Source organism: Canis lupus, chromosome 25, assembly GCF_011100685.1.
Source record: "Canis lupus familiaris isolate Mischka breed German Shepherd chromosome 25, alternate assembly UU_Cfam_GSD_1.0, whole genome shotgun sequence".
Lineage (NCBI taxonomy): Eukaryota > Metazoa > Chordata > Mammalia > Carnivora > Canidae > Canis > Canis lupus.
In genome coordinates, this window is record NC_049246.1 from 38,356,377 (window position 1) to 38,375,505 (window position 19,129).

The 19,129-nt window shown below is 43.2% G+C and overlaps 1 protein-coding gene across 10 annotated transcripts in view; it reads right to left on the reverse strand.

Annotated features, from left to right (window-relative positions):
* DOCK10 (dedicator of cytokinesis 10) overlaps positions 1-19,129 on the reverse strand; it is a 260,328-nt gene that overhangs the window by 195,373 nt on the left and 45,826 nt on the right. For 3 of the 10 annotated variants that reach the window (XM_038573961.1, XM_038573970.1, XM_038573959.1), the window contains exon 1: positions 3,185-3,414. The exons of 2 other annotated variants lie outside the window; for them this stretch is intronic. In XM_038573961.1, coding sequence (XP_038429889.1) covers positions 3,185-3,346 — 162 coding nt within the window. In that variant the 5' untranslated portion in view covers positions 3,347-3,414. Of the gene's footprint in view, positions 1-3,184; positions 3,416-19,129 lie in introns of those variants that run through there. 5 more of the 10 variants (XM_038573963.1, XM_038573960.1, XM_038573966.1 and 2 more) reach the window with 4 other exon arrangements.

Genomic DNA, 19,129 nt, shown 5'->3' on the forward strand with positions numbered 1-19,129 from the left:
GCTCTTTGCAAGTATTACTGAATTTTCACAAGAAATTTACACTTTATATACCATTACTTTCTGTATTTTAACAATGGAGAAACAAAGTCACAGGGAGGAGAATCGTGTCAAGATCACACAGCATGTAGCAGAGACTGGAGTCAAATCCTGACATTCTGGATCCATGGCCCAGGATCTTGGCTTCTGGGCCTCCTCCCTCTAATGGCTTCTCTTCTCACTCTTGGAAAAAGCTCCCTCCAAGTCTTCATGATGGCCTTCGTTGATGTGCCCCCATTGCTGCAATGACCTTCTCTTTCTACTACTTTTTCTTTGGCTCACTTGGCCACATTGGCCTCTCTACACCCTTAGCTTGTTCCCAGATTAGCAATTTTCATCCTGGCTGGTCCTTCTGCCTGAGACATTTCTCTGCAGAGAGTGGCATGATTCACTTCCTCACCTCCTTTAGGTCTTTCCCCAAATGTCACTTTTTCAGTCATTGAACATCCCCCTTATTAAATATTTTAAGGAGATATCTAGACATGATTGTAAGGACTTAACATGTATTTCACTTCATTAAACCCTCAACACAGCTCTGGGCAGATGGAGCTATTACCCTCATCTTAGAGATGAGAAAAAGATGCATAGAAATGTTAAACAGTGTGGTGAAGATCATGTAGTTGATAAGTGAAGAAGTCAAGATTCCAACCTAGAGTCTCTGGCTCCACAGTCAGTAATATCTCTCTCTTTCTTGCTCTCTCTCTCTCTCCGTCTCCCTTTCCCCCCTCCCTCTCCCTACCCATCACACACACACACACACACACACACACACAAGCAATATATAAATTTAATGTCTAACAGGTGATAGAAAAGTGAGAGAGAAAAAAATAATTTTGTTCAGAAGCTTAGAGTCAGAGTTAGATGATGATTAGCCCATCAGTTTAAAGAAGGACAGGATGTAGAGAGTGTAGATGATCAGTTTCCAGAGCCATGTTTCTCTGGATGTCATCCATGGGGCTCCTCCATCAAAAGTACCTAGAAGTGTTTGCTAAGAGTGCAGATGCCCAGGCTGTACCCCACGCCTTTTATATAGAGTCTTTGGGTCCAGGAGCCTAAGGATTGGTTCATACATAAGAATTCCTAGGTGATTTGAAAACACATTAAAGTTTTTGAACTACTATCTTAAAAGATAAAGAATCATTTCTTTATCTTAATTTCTATACAAAACATCACAACACTAATACGACATCTCCATAAAAACGAAATTTGGAAAATGTACTTAATGTAAAACTTTACAGCTCAGGGCAATCCATCTTTGATGGATTTGTTCATGGGTACATTCCAAATGAATAGAACAGTGGCTGGCCCATAGCGGGCCACCAATAAACAGCTGTTGAATGTATGAATTTGGAGTGACCCAGAGGAAACTCTCAAGATGCACAATGATTCTGTATGAACATATCTTATTCTGAGTGGTCCAAAATTTCCATCAGACTTCTCATGAAAATTCAGTTTTATCCTTATTTCCTTAGAGGTATGAAGAGAGTGGAAATTATACTGCCTTTTGTAATCCTTGATCTAAATGTGACTCAAGGGTCTGGCATTTAGTAGCTGTGTGATTTGAATAAGATATGCAATGTTTCTGAAGCCCTGGTTCTTCATCAGTAAATTCATCATCATTCCATTTAATGTCCATAAAGGTATCATATAAATTAAAGGGATCTTTGAAAAAATATGGCATTGTTATCTTTTTTTTTTTTTTTTTTTTTCAAATTTCTACCTGCCAGGGGATCCCTGGGTGGCTCAGTGGTTTAGCGCCTGCCTTCGGCTCAGGGCATGATCCTGGAGTCCCAGGATCCAGTCCTGTCTCAGGCTCCCTGCATGGAGCCTGCTTCTCCCTCTGCCTGTGTCTCTGCCTCTCTCTGTGTGTGTCTCTCCTAAATAAATAAATAAAATCTTTCAAAAAAATTTCTACCTGCAAAATATTATACTCTAAGTGGTAAAATTGGGAAGGGAAAGGCTGTTTAATGATTGAGATGGCATAAATAATACACATAACTATGGAATGCTAGGAATGCTACTGTCATTAACAAGAGTTAAACTTGGGGGGGAAAGTCTCAAGTTCTTTAGATTTAATATGTGAAAAACTTATGGGAATAATACGTATGAAATTATTCCCACATTGTATTTCCTCCTAGAGAAAATCATAGCCCAATAGTTCAAGAACAGTATTGCCTTTCGAAAATCAAATATCGATTTGTTGAAGAAGTTGGCATGGAATGGTCTAGCTTAGTATTTTATCACTGAGAGGCACAGCCCAAACCAAATGCCTTTCATTTAAAAACTTGTAGTGTAACAGGTATTTTTCATTCATTATTTACTACATCCTTGATATCTGAACATTGGAATCTAAGAGGAAAAAGTCGATTGTACTGAAACCATGCAACATCTCCCCAATTTTTGAAACTTTAGCACACCACCTCCATCCGAACGTGGGATTTCAGTGACTAAGCAGATCTCTCCCTGAAGCTCAAGTAAGAAAAGACGCTACCTTCTACTTTATTCTTGCTGATAAAATAGGTGCATAAGGAAGCAGTAATGTTGTCTAGTATAACTGAAGCACAGACAGAAATGTAATGTGGCCAATGGCAAGAAATAGCATTCTAAAACACCATGCACTCCACAAAATTCTCAAAAACTTTATTCTGATTTTATGCCTAAGTTAAGCATTTTGTAAAGGCACTTCCACAGCCGGGTCAGAAACAAAAACTCCAAAAGCCTTGAAGCTAGATATTTAACTACCAACATCTACACAACTTGATTGGTTACATGTGATCTAAAACTATGTCTGGAGCTCTTCTTTCCAACTAGAGTTACAAAATAAAATCCACTGAGTTAAACCAAACTCCCCAAGTTTTCTCTTTTTTCTCTGCACAAAAGTGAATAACAGCATACAAAATGCTAGGCAGAAGAGAATTTCAAATAGACTGATAAACTGCACATTTCGTGACAGATCTAAGAGAAAGATAATCAGCTCTGAATGATAGAAGTAGTTTTAAACGTTTCCCCCACGTTGTGAAGCACAGTAGTAAACTCTAGGTCACACATTTCTTTATCTCAGGCTGAACACCCCCAAACCCTAAATTGCAACCTCATTTCTATAATAACAGTTCAAACAACCGAGGCTGCTTTGCCACAAATACCATACCATGATGATGAGGGTTCTGGGTCTACTCATTTCATCGTCACTTTCCAGAGGCAAAATTTCGTGGGATGGTTCCTCTTGGCGTCGTCTACAAATGTGTGGACAGCTCCTCTGGACCACAGAACGAAAAGCTTGAAGCAGAACAATGCTGGCAGTGCAGCCCATTGCTGCATCCTGGAGCCTACAAAATAACTTCTATGTTGATGCTATGTTTGAAAAACAGTGGCTCCTTGTCCCTGAAAACAGCCTACATTGCAGCTGCAGCCAGCTCACTCTCCAATCACTTCCTTGAGCTCTGATCATCTGATCGCCGCCAAATAGCTTGGATGCAGAGATGGGAAAGATTTGATCCACTGAAACCGAACACACTCGGGAATATTAGAGCATTTTGCCCAGAGACTTATTTCTCAATTCATTGCAGGAACACATTTCCTGTTCGTTACAATGATTCTCCTCGATCCTCGCCTCAGAGCTCTGCATAAAATATCTCTTTTTCACTCCTGCACTCAATCCCTCTTTTTCAGACTAAACAACTGAAAATCGAACTCCACATTGACATTTTTCTTTTTTTTTTTTTTTTTGACATTTTTCCAAGGCAAAAAGGAGTGTCCCATAAAGAGGGAAAATGATTGTTTTCTTTGTCAAGGTGAGCACTGCCGAAGGGGAATTTTGCTAAGTAACTGGGGTTGCACTTTTCACAGCTCCGAACTTCCAGAAATGAAACTGGCTCATCCGAAATGCGGAGCCCGCTGAATCAAAACGACTGATCAAAAGCATGCACGCGTTAGCCAAACCCACGTGAGTGACACCAGCGTTGGCCCTGTGAGTTCCTTTCAATGGTGTGGTTGTTCTGTTCCCACACACGCAGTTCTGCAGCCTAATACATTTTTATATTTACATAGGCGGCTGGTGGGGCTGAAAATCTCTCCATCACTGAGGTCACTTGGCGAGTTCTGCTGCCCTGACCTCTTAGAAAAGGCAGTTGTAAAAGCATCCCCGCATCCTATCAGGAAGAATTCAAGGCTCCGGGAAGGACATTGGGGTCTTCGGTAGCTAAGAGTCTAGTATTCCCTGACTCCTGCGAGACTAGTCACTTAGGAGGGAACCGAAGAGATGCTTCGAAGTCACATGACCTGCTTGGCCTGGCTTCAAGATCTAATGGTCTATTGTAAGAGAATAGGGCAACAGGGGATGCTGCTTGCACTAAAAATATCTCGCAGCAAATGGCTTTTGCTTACAAATGAGCAAAGTATGAAATCCCCAGTAGGATTTTCAATGTCGGGATCTTTTCGTCAAGCTAATCCTTCCAGTGTAACTCTCAGGGATTCAAAGTAAAAAAAAAAAAAATGTTTTCTTTGGTTTCTGGGCTCCTCAGTGCAAAGCGTGCTGCAGGAAGTTTGAAGTCGGGTTTGTTTTGCTGTGAGGTGTGGCCACTCCAGCTCCAGTGAAGTTGCTTTCACAGAAGCGTCTAGCATGATGCTCAATTAGGCATTAATTGCTCAGTGATCTGTCACAACACAGCATTATTTAATTGGTACGTTTGCCAGAGACGTAAAACATTTTTTTTTCCTACTAAGAGGTGCTGGCTGCCAGTAGTTCTCCATCTCCCTCTGTTTTGCAAACATATTTTAGTGCTGCTGGAAAAAGAAGAAAAAAATGCTAATGGTGCTGGCAAGTCCCCTAACCCCTCCGGACCTTTGTCAGAGTGCCCGGGTGCTAATCTAAACCATTTTTACTCCAAACAACTTGGACATTTATTGAAGAGAAACTACAATTTAGCCTGTCTGGCTTGTGTGCATTGAAAAAAAAAAGATCTATATAGGTATCTCTCTATATATGGTGTCCACCAGAGGAAAAGCACAGTGTCCTTCCATGATTGTGAATGTCTTTCCAAATATGATAGGATTGCTCCTCCAGGCTTCTTGTGTCCCTGTGTGGCCATGACCCACCGACACCCATCTGCATGACATAAGACTGTCCAGTCTGTCCCCTTAGGGCTGGTCATCTGCCCAGGAACAAACAGGTTGGATGCATCAAGGCACAGACTGGAGGTCTTCAATCATTCCAGCAGCTATGGTAGGCAGTGGAAATGGTATCCTCCATAGTATACCATGGGCTTGGCGGGGATGAGGTAGTCCATGTCCCAGACTCTTATCTAGGCACCTGTCTCTCTATCTGGCTCACATCTAGGGTGGCTTTTGGAATCACATGTTTTGGCAGTTGCCAACGTCTTGGGGGAAACAAATGAAATGCTTTCTAGCTATTAGAGTCCTGTTTTCATTGATCCCCTTGTTGCCTCTGAGGGACTCACCCCTATTATTGATGGACTGCTGTGGGACTTTCAATCTTCTCTGTCTTGCTTTGTCTTTCAAGTTCCATCATCAGAGAAAAGGAACCTCTGAAAATTAGTTTCTTGGGAATTCAATACGCACTACAGTTACCCAATGAACAAGAGACCATCAGGACAAGAAACAAGGAATAATATAGACCTATAAGCTCAACATTTTCTTATGAAACATTGTAAATGGGTAGCAGAGTTGCCACAAGGGGGTTGAATTCTGAGGTCTAAGTTTGACACAGTAAATTAAGTAGGGGGTGGGGTGGGCCGGAAGGAGACAGAAATGAACTTGAAAACTGAACTCTCTCTCTCATACTTAGCATACATGTTTATACACAGGAAGTATATACTTTTAAAGATTTATTTATTTGAGAGAGAGAACGTGCATGCATGCATGTGAGGGGAGGGAGGGACAGCGAGGGAGGGACAAGCAGATTCCCTGCTGAGCTTGGAGCCCAGGGGAAGGCTTGATCTCAGGACCCTGAGATCATGACCTGAGCTGAAATCAAGAGTCGGATGCTTAACCGACTAAGCCACCCAGGCGCCTCTATACACAGGAAATATTTAAAAATAAGGTGGAAATCCTTTACAGATGTCTGCTATTTTCATTTGAAGTATTAATAAGACAAATAATTAATTTGGCTGTCAAGCATCAAATGTGGATGGCCTCACTTGGTTGATAACTTTTGGAGATGCTCTTTGGTCTCATCTACCTCCTTCTCCTAGCAGGGTTTTATTTTATGATTCACTAAGATGTCACTTAAATATAAAATGCTGCGAGCAAGATTTTTAACTGATTGTCATCAATAAGGAAATAACGTCACTAATGTCTGTAAGATTAAATTTTCCAAAGAAGTGGTGGGAACTAGATTTCACTCTGAGTTATTAAATGCATGCACACACACACACACACACATACATAAAATATCATATATATATTTACACACATAAGTTGTTTTAAATATGTGTTCATTCATTCAGTACTTATGAAACCTTAAATGCATGTATAGTGAAAAGTTTCCTTGCTTCAAAGCAGAGATGGCCACATAGCTTAGATATAAAGTAGACTTGATGTAGATAGGAAGTGGAAGGGAGATGGGAGGGAGGGATTACTGATATGTCAGAGTTATACGTGACAGATAATTAAATGTAAGAAGAAAAAGTAAGTAGTTTTGGATTGGAGAGTAAACAATGTGTGTGTGTGTGAGAGAGAGAGAGAGAGAGAAGAGAACCAAAAGGAGGAGTAAATAAAGGAGCAGAAGTAAAAACATCTCCAAAATATCCCTGAACACTAGGATCACTCTTGCTCTTGTCTGGGAGAGCTGCTTACCCAGCCACGCATCTCTTTTTAAAAAGTCCTGGCAAATGAATTTCATTTTTAGAGCTCTTTTCGAAAATATTTTGGACTAGGTAAGAATCATTTGATTCTGGATGTTGATCTTTCTGCCATTGGAAGCAAACATCCAAAGATCTCTTTACAACGGGAAAGGAAAATCCATATTTAATTTAAATAAATGGTGCCTATTGAAAGTGTTGGACTTTCCCAGCTTTGTTAAATTATGCAAGAGCTGTATGTCTAAATGTATCTTGAGATGTAGACTGGGTTGAACTGGACTGTGTTTAGGCACCCGTGGAGGTGAACTGCACGTTTTTCCACCCCAAAGACCTGTCCATATGCCCAGAGACCTCTGAGTCTCCTCATGCTCAGTGACAGATCCACTTGGAGGGGGTGAGATTGTCTGCCATCTTCCCATGTCAAGGTCACTCTTGCTGATAGTAATATGTTATCTTACAAAATCAAACATAAGCTCAGATGGAAATACTTTAACTGGGAAGTGAAGGTCAGTCTTACTGCTTCTTGGATACCTCAGATGCTGCCTGGCTTCGTGTTCAACCTGCGGTGAGTGGCCAGTCACTGTTAAAGAGGTGAATAGGGCCATGGTGAGAACTCACCTATGAAGAGAAATGTATGGCTGGGATTTGGGGAGTAGAAGGCCTTGCCCAGAAAACCACGTTCTAACAATGAAGTTTCAAGTGAATCGTCATCTCCCCATAGAAAGGTACTCAACTCCCCCTGCAGGCTCAATTAACCCCACTTGTCTGCCTGCATCCAAATGCAAAGAAAGGTTCAGAAGCCACTTAGGACCTGCTTCTCATTGCATCTGCATGTCCTAGACCAGTAGAACATGGTTTCCACCATATTTGGAGTCCGGGTGGCCTGACTTCAAATTCAAGAGTTTGGATGAAGGATGTTTGTGGCCTTGTCTTCTTCCCCAAGTCCAAGTGAAATGACAGCAAGGCAGTATAAGAGGGAATATATTAATTACAAGAGTGAGGAAAAAAGGCGGGGATAGGGGCCACTTTCAGTAGATGAGAGTTTTCTGGAAATATTTCTGAAATATTAAAAGCGAATGTGGTCACACTGATCAATAACCAAAAAATGAAGGATTAGCTTCAACATACACAGCAGGAGAAAACTCTGGAAAGAGGAACTGATGTCCTCAGCAGAGCTCAAGAGGAATTCCAAACTTGAGGAAAGGAGTTACTGGATGTGAGGAAGTAATGAATCCCCATGTCCCCCCCCTCACCCCCCTCCATCCCTGGCACGAACAGAACCCTAGAGCGTCTGACTGCAGCTCTCAGAAGGGCAAATGCTGCCCAGAATGCCCAGCGTGGGTGTCAGGCCCTCAGAGGAACACCTTCAACATTTGGCATCAGTCGGTGGAGGGGGGCATGTCTCCAGCCTGCCCGCCTGGTTCACACCCCCCCAAACAAAGGCTGCCATTGGCCCACCTGTCAACCTCAGGGCTCACCGGTCAGTGGTCAATCTGATCAAGTGAAGAGGAGGACCTTGAACGCTCTTCCTCCCCTGCCCCCACAGCCACAACGCAGAACACTCTGGCCACCCAAACTAAGGAGATCCCTTCTTATATTTGGGTCGATTTATAGAGCCCCTGCCAGCGTGCATACTGAGCAACATGCTCCACGTCTAATGGTCCTCCTCCTGGCGGCAGCCTAGTGGAAGAGGCAGCCGGTGGAAGGAAGAAAGGCTCACGATGAGCTCTGGAGTCAGACTGCAGCTGCGGTCAAGGCTCTGCCAGGGGGAGGCTGTGTGACTGTGAGCAAGCCGCTTAACCTCTCTGAGCCTCAATAGTATCCACTATAAAATGGAGCTAATCTGGGGGATACCTGGGTGGCTCAGTGGTTTGGCGCCTTCCTTTGGCCCAGGGCGTGATCCTGGAGTCCCGGGATCGAGTCCCATGTCGGGCTCCCGGCATGGAGCCTGCTTCTCCCTCTGCCTGTGTCTCTGCCTCTCTCTCTCTCTCTCTCTGTCTATCATGAATAAATAAAATCTTAAAAAAATAAAATAAAATGGAGCTAATCCCTTACGCTTAACACTTAACTGAGAGGATCAATACAGAGCCTGACCAGTAGTGATCATTAAGGGGATAGGTGTGCTGCTGCCTCTGCTACAGGTCATAATAGAGGCTGAGTCTGCTCCCTCTCAGCCTCCAGGCTCAGTTTAAACATGACACTGTGGGGGCAGCCCGAGTGGTTCAGCGGTTTAGCGCCGCCTTCAGCCCAGGGCCTGATCCTGGAGACCCAGGATCGAGTCCCGCGTCAGGCTCCCTGCATGGAGCCTGCTTCTCCCTCTGCCTGTGCCTCTGCCTCTCTCTGTGTCTGTCTCTTATGAATAAATAAATAAAATCTTAAAAAACAAAACACAACACTGCCTTGAGAAGCCTTGCCTCACAGCCCTGAACCTCAATCCTTATTGCTGCGTCCTGTGGGTTTCCTTTCTAACACACAAGCCAAAATTATATTCTGATGGGTTTAACTTTTTTTTAAAGATTTTATTTATTTGTTCATTCATGAAAGATATAGAGAGAAAGGCAGAGACACAGGCAGAGGGAGAAGCAGGCTCCATGCAGGGAGCCCGACGTGGGACTCGATCCCAGGACTCCAGGATCAAGCCCTGGGCCAAAGGCAGGTGCTAAACCGCTGAGCCACCCAGGGGTTTAACTTTTAAGTGATGTCTCCCCTCACTGTAAGAGCTGGGGTTGTACTTACCTGGCTCACTATATGCCTGGCACCTACCATGAAATGAATAATAGTGATGATGATGACAATGATACTATTAATAAAGCAAGCCCTTCCATAGCACTTACTACATGCCAGGCATAGTTCTAATGAATATTTACGTTATTGTTTTATCTACACCTCATCCTACAGGGTAGCGCTCTGAGCATCTGCATTTTACAGCTAAGGAAACTGAGGCACAGACAAGTTAAATGACTTGGTCAGAGAATCACAGGCAGTCATGTGGTAGAACTAGAATTTGAGGTTAGCCAGTCTGGCTCCCGAGTCTGACTTTTTAACCAATCCAAATACCTCATTTGTGCCAAGTAAACCTTGTGTCTTCCAAAGGTAGAAAATACCAGAAAAAATCTTTAGCCCATGGCACGGTGCAGTGAGGCAACCCTGGAAAATCCCCCTGGAGCATCGGTATGTTTCTCACAGGAAAATTTGTGATGCTTCCCTGGCTGACACTTTCAGAGAGTTGCTAGTTGTTTTAGAAGATTGTTTTGGGGTGATCATTTAAATTGCATTTTGATGGGAATTTAAAACAGTTTTAAATGTAATGAATTTGATTAAAAAAAATTTTTTAACGTATTGATCATATGAAGTGTTCGTTGGCAGAAATAACTCATCTATCCAAACTGGCTGTAAAAGCCTATAGCTGCGATATGGAAATGCGATTGGGTCCCTCTGTAACATTTGATGCAATATCTGCTCTTCCATGATGTAAGACATTGGTTAGCACTAAAATGCCCCCCAGAAAAGGGGGCCACTTTATGTCCAACAAGAATGAGGTCATCACCCCAAAGATATCCTTTGTGCCTGGCTATGTCAAAGAGGAAGGCGGCTGCCGCCCATTCTCGAGTCTGATGGAGGCTGACAGCCTGGACACATCGCTGCAGCACAGGGAACCAGCCACCTGGTGTTTTGGGCTGGCATGAGACTCTGGGGTGACTATCAAGGAGGCAGGAGGGGCTGCCTCAAGATCTTTGTTGCACCTTCTCCACCACCAGAGTTCATCCATGCAGACTCATGGAGAGAGACTTGGAGGCCCAGATGGGGGTAGAAAGCCCCATGTGCTACTTAGGCTGTAGCTTACCCTTTACATGGGAATTCAGTGAGTTGTGGAATGAATAAATCAATCAATAGGAAGTGATAAAAATCAACTTCTCCCTCTTCCTGCTCATCATCATCATCACTATCATCACTAAAATCTGAATCCTGTTGGGCTTCTCTGTAAATTTTCCAGAGGCTCATCAATTGTTCCCAAGTGATAGTGACTGCAAAGGAGGAGAACCCCCATTAGATTAAAGGCAACTGCAGATGTACCCCTGGCCCCCCCACCCCAGGCTGAGGAAAACCAGGTTAATGGGCTTGGCCATGTTCCAGGGCAGGGATTAGTTAGAATCTTTTTCCTTGCATCATTTCCAGATAGCTAAGTCCCCTCAGGCACATAAACTCAGAGGGCGGGGGTGGGGGTGGGGGTGGAGGGGGACATTAATCAGTGCTTTCTTAGCTAAAAAAGTGGAAAACACAACCCAGTGATATCTCCCTCAGGCCTTTCTCAGCTTGTACCTCTGCCTCTCCTGGTGCTACTTCTCCTCCAGAACATAGGGTATGAGTCTATTTTGATAGTGACCCATGCCCTCTTTCTCCCACATCTGTGCTTGGAAGGGTTTGCTTCTTTCAGCGTCTTGCTCTTCATTCTCACTTAATTAGAGTGGCCTCCTCTTGCAGGAAGCATCTTTCCCACATACTGACATTTATTGAGTTGTGCAATTAATTACTTAACAAGTATGCTGTTCTTCCATTTTAAAAATCCAGGAGCTGTTGCCAAGTCCCTCTTTATCCTCTTTCCTACCTTTGGCACTGGTGCAGCCCAAAGCAGATGACTTTTGTTGGTACATTGAGATGCATCAGGAAGCTTTCTTTCTGCGCTCTCTAAGGCAGCCTTCTCATCAGCAGCCTTCTGCAGAATGTATGGGTCATTTAAATGTGCCATTAATATCATACCTTATATTTCTTTTATGTATGATTGAACTCTTCTTGGGTCAGAATAAACCGTTCGTATCCTTAATAGAAGTAAGTTCAGGGCAGGGGCTAGGCCAAGGCCCAGGAAGCCCTCTGTCAAGTGCAAATCCCAGTTGAGCCACTTACTACCTTTGTGCCTTTAAGCAACATGTTAAGCCTCAGTTTTCTCTTCTGTTAAATGGATGAGTATTCATGAGGATCTAATGTCCATGTCAGGGCTTGGCACAGTATGAGACACATGGTAAATCTTCAGGGCATGTCAGTTGGCTATCACTAGGGAGAAAATGATTTTAAGACACTGTTGCTTTCTTCCCTGCTCTTTCCACAAATTGTATTTAAAAAAAAAAAAAAAAAGTCGGTCTCCTGACTCTTTCCTTCTCAGGGACACACAATGTTCCCTGAGTGATGGAGGAACGGGGGCGGTGCATATGCCTCCTCTGTGCTTTGAAGTTAGCTCCCATGATAACATGAGACAATTCCCATAACCCCTTCTCAGTCCCTTCCATTGAATAAACAAATTTGAAATAATATATTAATACCTCACTCACTCAGAGGCCATTCATTTTATAACCTCAACTATTCTGATCACGGCCAAGTCCTGAGAAGTAACAACAACAAAAGGCTTTTGCAGGGCCAGGAAGAGATGCACCCAATTCATGAATCTATGAAGCTTAGGGGAATAGCTCATAAGGGGTCTTCATTCACTCACCATTTACAGAATTTACATTCTGCAGAGCTTGCTGAACAAAGCTTGCAGTGGCCTTTGACCAGATGCAGTATCATTCTGACCTGCCCTGGTCCAGTGGGAATAAGGAGTAGCCACTCAGAGCTGGGAGGATGTCCCTGATGAAGTCGGGATGATAGACAGCTGTCTGACTTCTTCAAAGGATTATGGTGGACCCAGCCATTAAGCCAGCCCACCAAGACTCGGCCACCAGATGGGGTTAGGGGCTTCCGTCTGGGGCAGGAATGACGGTGTATATTCTAGTCTGGTTTCTAGAAAGTGATTCAGAGCAATGAACATGAACTTCGGAGCTGAGGAGAACTGGGTCTGAATTCCTGAGCCTTATTTTCCTCAGTAGTACAGTAGAACAAAGATGACCTTTTTTGCAGTTATTGCAACAAAAGGTACTATGTATAAAATATTGACATAAATGGCATTTAATCATTCTTTGGTCACCATGGTTAATACAACTAGTATGTGTATTATCATTGTTATTCAAAGGAAGTGCCAAAGAGGGTAAGTAATAGTCCCACAAACCAAGGCTTAAGGTTAATACAGTCACATGTAAACAGTAACTCAAACAAAGAAGAGAGCCCTGGCACGAGAATGAAATGGCAAGGTCAAGAGCCAGGTGAGGCAGGAAGTATCACTGGCTCTTTTTCACCAGACAATGAGTCCAGAGAACATGGTTAGGCCAGATTAACTTAAAGGTATAAGTCCCTTACAAATTGACAATTGAAAGACAGTCTGACAAAAATAAAGAGAAGAAACCAATATCCACAATATCTAGGACAAACCGTGTTGGGGACCTTAATACCATAAAGGATGTAAATTGCATGGTGTTCAAGCTCTGATAATAATGAGTGATCACAGCAATGATGCTGATGCATCAGGGAAAGTCAAATTATGCCCGGTGGCCACAGTTTCAGACGGAAGAGGAAGTTATGAAACAAGCTAGGTACATTTCCACCGACCACTTTCAATATTTGAAAGTTTATGACTCACTAGGGTAAATTAGGTTATCTTCAAAAGTTAACTATGTAAAAAATATTCTCAGCTGAGGCTGAATAAATGAGCCATTAACTGTACGTTCAGTACTTGTTCTATTTTGTTTTCTGTGTTCATTTTTCCCCCTTTGAATTGTGACAGGAATTAGCCACCCACATCCTAAACATTCCAAGTTAAATCTAGTTTACAATAATCACGATGCTTTCCAAACATGAAAATGGCAGTGTTTTAAGCCATTTGCAAGTGTGCCTCCCAAATCAATTGGAAAGATGAAAAGGGTGCTGTCAACCTGAGCAAATCTCAACTCTACGTTCTTCACCTGGACTCAGGGGAATGGCCCAATTAATCATTTTAGGGTCCCTACAAAGCACCCAGCTCAGCGTTTTGCAAGAAATGAGGACAAAGCAAGGTTTAAACCCAGCAGGGATAGGAGAGGCAGGGCTATAGACAAAGGATTAACTTGATAAGATAATGTTCAGCTTCTCTTGAAACCCTAAACTGTGGATTCTTAAGGCTGTGTTCCTCCAGTTTCTGCTCCTGACAAATGAAGCTACTGCAGTTCTGCCAGAAGACCATAGTAGAACCCGCATTCCAGCCTGATGTGGTGGGAAAAGCAGTGGTTGGAAGTGGTGCCCTGACACTAATAGTGACTTCAGACAAGTCTTGTCACCTCTCTCACTCTGGATCTGAGTGTCCTTGTTCATAAAATTAGAAAGTTAGAACAGACAATCCTAGGCCCCTTCCAGGTTTAGGGTTCAATGGCTTTATCTAACTATGAGAGTCAAGAAGAAGACCAATAACTGATGTCTGGACTTTGGAATGGAGTGCAAGACAGGAAGAGTTGCTGCTGATATATACCACATTCCCCCTCTACCAGTATTTGTTTTTAAATACACATCATATGTTTGTGCATTTGTTTTAAGTGCACATCATAAGCAGTGCTAACAAAGAGGTAGAAATACTCTAAAGAGTTAGAAAGTCAAGGGAAATACTGGAAATGAGGCGGGGTAAGAAGGTCCAACCAAACTCATTTCCTTTTCTGGGAGATCAAGTCATTGCCAGAGAAGCCAAGGAGGACTTTATCCTATGAGCCCCTGCCCTGATCCAACCAATTGACAGAATTGTCACCCCAGTGAGCTCTAATGGGTACAAAGCAATACCCTATGGAACAGGAGCAGATTGCTGGGGTGGTAACACTAGGACTCATTTGGTATTTCTTTGGAGGTATGATCATTTTGCTGTGCCACAGACCTGAATTTGTCATTACCTGTATTTGTGACGCTGAGCAAATGACCTTTTGAGCTTTGTTTCCATTTCAGTGAAATGGGGATGATAATAATTGCTTCCTACCTCCTATAATGATGGAGTAAGTGAGATTATCTGAATGAGGCACTTAACATTGTGCCCGGGATATACGAAGGGCCTAATAAATAGAAAAGCTCTATTGTTTATGAACTCAACTCAAGAATGTCCATAGTTGACAGCGATATACCAAGGGAGCCAAATGTGTCCTTTCTCTGCTGGGTGGCATCATCAGTCATGGCAAGACAGAAAAACCTCCTTTAGCAAAAGAAATCTCTGAGCTCCCAGCATTTTCGAACAGAAGAATGCAACAGAATACAGGATATTCATGTTTATCCTTCAGGCAAAGTATTGTCATCCTGTTTTCTATTCAAGAGCAGAAAGGAACAGGAGGGGGACTCACATTTCATAATGAAAGGAACTGAATTCTGACTACAGAAGCCAGTCCTCCCTCTCCTTAGCCCACTCTGACCCCCACGCAACAAGGGCACCAGAGCCCTGTCCTGCATGAAGGACAGGCTACAAATGCCCCATCTGGCCTGTGGCCATCTACCCCCAGTCCAGACTACATCTTCCTTATTGGAGCAAGAAGGAGCCCTACGCAGGTGGCCGAGTCTCCAGAGGGGAAAGCTGCAGGCTGAATGGTGATTTTCCTTAGGGTGGCTGGGTTACGTGGGGCTGAGATCCCAGCCACCATGTTGGTGTTGTGTGATGTCTAAGAGCTTAAGCTCTTAGAGCTGGCCATACATGAAATTTCCCATTTTCAACTTCATGTGCCTTAGATCTTTAGAAATATATGTGATCGGGATAAGATTTTATTATATTCCTCAAAGGGAATGCAAACTATCCTAGTGCAATCTTAAGAAAGGTCTAACTCCCACCCAAAAGAGGGATGAAGAGAAGGGATTTCCTATGAACATTCCTTAGCTTTTTTTTTTTTTTCAAAGACTTTATTTATTTATTCATGAGAGGCACAGAGAGGGAGAGAGAGAGAGAAAGGCAAAGACACATGTAGAGGAAGAAGCAGGCTCCATGCAGGGAGCCCGACATGGGACTCGATCCCTGGTCTCCAGGATCACACCCTGGGCTGAAGGCGGCACTAAACCGCTGAGCCACCCGGGCTGCCCTACTTCGGCTTTTAAAACACAATTTATTACTACATGTCTATGAATAAAGATACTAACATTTCAGATCACTTTGTAATTCATTTACTACATAAAATTTATTTTTAAGGGAAGAGCTTAGCAATTTATATTACAACCACCTCTGCAGGAACTAATGATGAAATTATCAAGTTTAACTTGGTCATCAGAGGAAGTACATGTAATGTACTGGTTTCGGAGGACGAGGCAAAACTTTAGCCTTGTTTTGAGCCAGGTCTGTCTCTTACTAGCTTGATACTCTTCAGCAAGTTATCTAATCCCTTGATTTCAAACCCAGCACAGAGGACTATTGTCAGAATCCAGTGAGACGATACACATAAAAGCACACATGCACTACTAGGTATTTACCCAAACTATAAAAAAATCCTAATTCAAAGGGATACATGCACCCCCATGTTTCTAGCAGTAGTATCTACAATAGCCAAATTATGGAAGCAGCCTGAGTGTCCACTGACTGATGAATGGATAAGGAAGATGAGGTATACATATATACAATGGAATATTACTTGGCTATAAAAAAGAATGAAGTCGGGGATCCCTGGGTGGCCCAGCGGTTTAGCGCCTGCCTTTGGCCCGGGGCGCGATCCTGGAGACCTGGGATCAAGTCCCACATCGGGCTCCCGGTGCATGGAGCCTGCTTCTCCCTCTGCCTGTGTCTTTGTCTCTGTCTCTCTCTCTCTCTCTCTCTGTGACTATCATAAATAAATAAATTAAAAAAAAAAAAGAATGAAGTCTTGCCATTTGCAACCGCATGGATGGAGTTAGAGGGTGTTAAGCTAAGGGAAATAAGTCAGTTAGAGAAAGATAAATACCATATGATTTCACTCCTATCTGGAATTTAGGGAGCAAAGCAAAAAAGCAAAGGGAGAAAAAAGGGAGAGAAAGAGAGGCAAATCAAGAAACAGACTCTTAACTATATAGAACAAACCGATGGTTACCAGAGGGGAAAGGGATGGAGGCATGGATGGGGATTAAGGAGCACACTTGTGATGAGTCCCAGGCATTGTATGGAAGTGTTGGATCACTATATTGTACGCCTGAAACTAATATTGCATTGCATGTTAACTCATTGGAATTTCAATAAAAACGTAAAAAAAAAGTACATACCTGCTATGTCAACAGCTACTCTGGAACACTGCTACAAGGTGAGATCACCTAGTATTGATGTACAGACACGTTTCAGATTACTGCCTATTTCTGTTTCAAGGCTGACCTACATACTTTTGACAAACTAGACAAGATGGTTTGCAATCAGTGGGGACTGTTGGCATGCTACTTTTAGTTATGAGAGGAAGTGGATGGATAGTGATATGTTGGTGAGGAAAGTGAGAGTAACTGAGTGACTCTCAGTAAATTCGTTGTTTCCAAGACGTGAAAAGTAACCCTGGCTGCATTTGTGTGTGTGTGTGTGTGTGTGTGTGTGTGTGTGTGTTTTGTCTCTTTGTTTTTTTTGAGAAAAAAAAGGTATTGCATCAGCTTGAAGGTTTTTAAATATGTATTGCTTATACTCTTGGCCATAAACTTGCTTTACCATGAAAAGGACACAATTGATTTTTCAAACTTCAATTTTTACAAAAACCAAGTCTGTTGATATTAGATGAACTTATACATGGCACAGCTGTTCTTACGCATTTTAGCCAGTTATGTAATCGATACCATTTGCTTCTTTGAAATCGATTGTGAGATAATTTGATTCAACTGGTAAGTTGTCCAAAATAAATGGCTAGGCCATTACTTGGCTTAACCGTTTCTTCTTCTTCTTCTTTTTTAATAAAAATCTTGCTCAAGTCTTTTGCACCAAACTGCCCACATCTTCCATTCCTAAAAATAAATTTCTCCCATGTCTCCTATCCACTTGAGCAGACACCTTACCTCTGTCTTTAATGGTGAGAATTCACCCTCTATCTCGTGTCTCCCATCAGGCAGAGTGGGACCTGGTGGGCACCAGGGGTGGGGATGGGGGTGAGAGAAGATAAGCTACAGAATATGAGAAATGTCAAAACTAAATATCAGAACCAAATCAGAGGTAGAAATGAATCCTTAAGGCCCAGGCATCCATTAAAACTTCAAAAGGACTAGTACGCATGAATCCAAACACAATGGTTTACATGCTGGCACTGTGGGGTTTGACTTGTCCTAGTCCGGCTCAGGCATTTATCAGCCATGTGACAATGGAGAAGAGACTTAACTTCTCTGTGTCTCATCTGTTAACTAAGGATAGTAATAATCAACTGTCCTAGTAATACTAATAGTAAACTCTAAACTGAGGATAGCAATAGTTAAGGTGCTCATATAATTGTCCAAACGAGGAGCCTCTGAAGGTGGAAGAGGGTGCTTCTAATATTCATGGTAAGACAACAGGCACAAATAGGGACCACGCACAGACACTATTGGATGCATGGTCACTAAACTCAAATAAGCCAATCCATGTGATATTAATTAGCCAAAGGCTGGGCGTAATAGTGTCAGTAAGTGTTAGCAATGTGAGTGGGGCTAATAGTCAAGGGGTCCAATCTGAACAACACAAAAACAGGAAGCATTGAGCAGCTTTCAAACTTGGCTTTGCATGGAGGGTGGCTGGCTTGCATGGAGGGTGGCTGGCTTGCAGGGAGATCACTTTTCAGGGTGGGAGGGGATGCAGGCCGCAGACGTCAGGGGAGGTATTGAAGTGACTTTCCAGCATGGATGGGGTGGAACAGGCAGAAACAGGTGAAAAATCAGGTTGCACCCCTGCAGGGAAGCTGGAGTGAGGGACAGGAACAGGGTCTGAAGCTTCACCAGCCACACTCACTTCAGACCAAGGGCAGACAGACAACAAAAGAGAGTTTCATCTCAGTGTTCATGTGGCCGCCCACAAACTTGGTTTGCTTTATACCTGAGATCCCTAAATCCTCACCTCTGGCTTCAAAATAGGCTCCAATCACTCCCTCTCCCCTGTCTATGTCCACATTTCCCTCTAGAGAGTCTGCCTCCTGCTAATCCAACATAGCCTTTGGGCTTTAGTTCCTGTACCAGCTCTTCCTTGCAACTGTCCTACTGCTTTTAACGGCTGCACCATTTCCCCTCTGGGGTAATCTCTGCTGTCTCCCTTTCCATTTCCAACCATGTGCAATGGGCAACAATGCACAAAAACAGCTCACATGCACCTGCTGAGGGAGGGCAGGGGTCCTAGAGGGACCCAGTGCCTGATGCCATAGGTGGCTGATCCCAGGAGTGGTGAGCATGGGGCTTGGAGTCCAGAGCTACTAGCAAGCCACAGAGGACCGGAGTAGAAGCCAGAGAGTCATGTCCAGACATGCAAC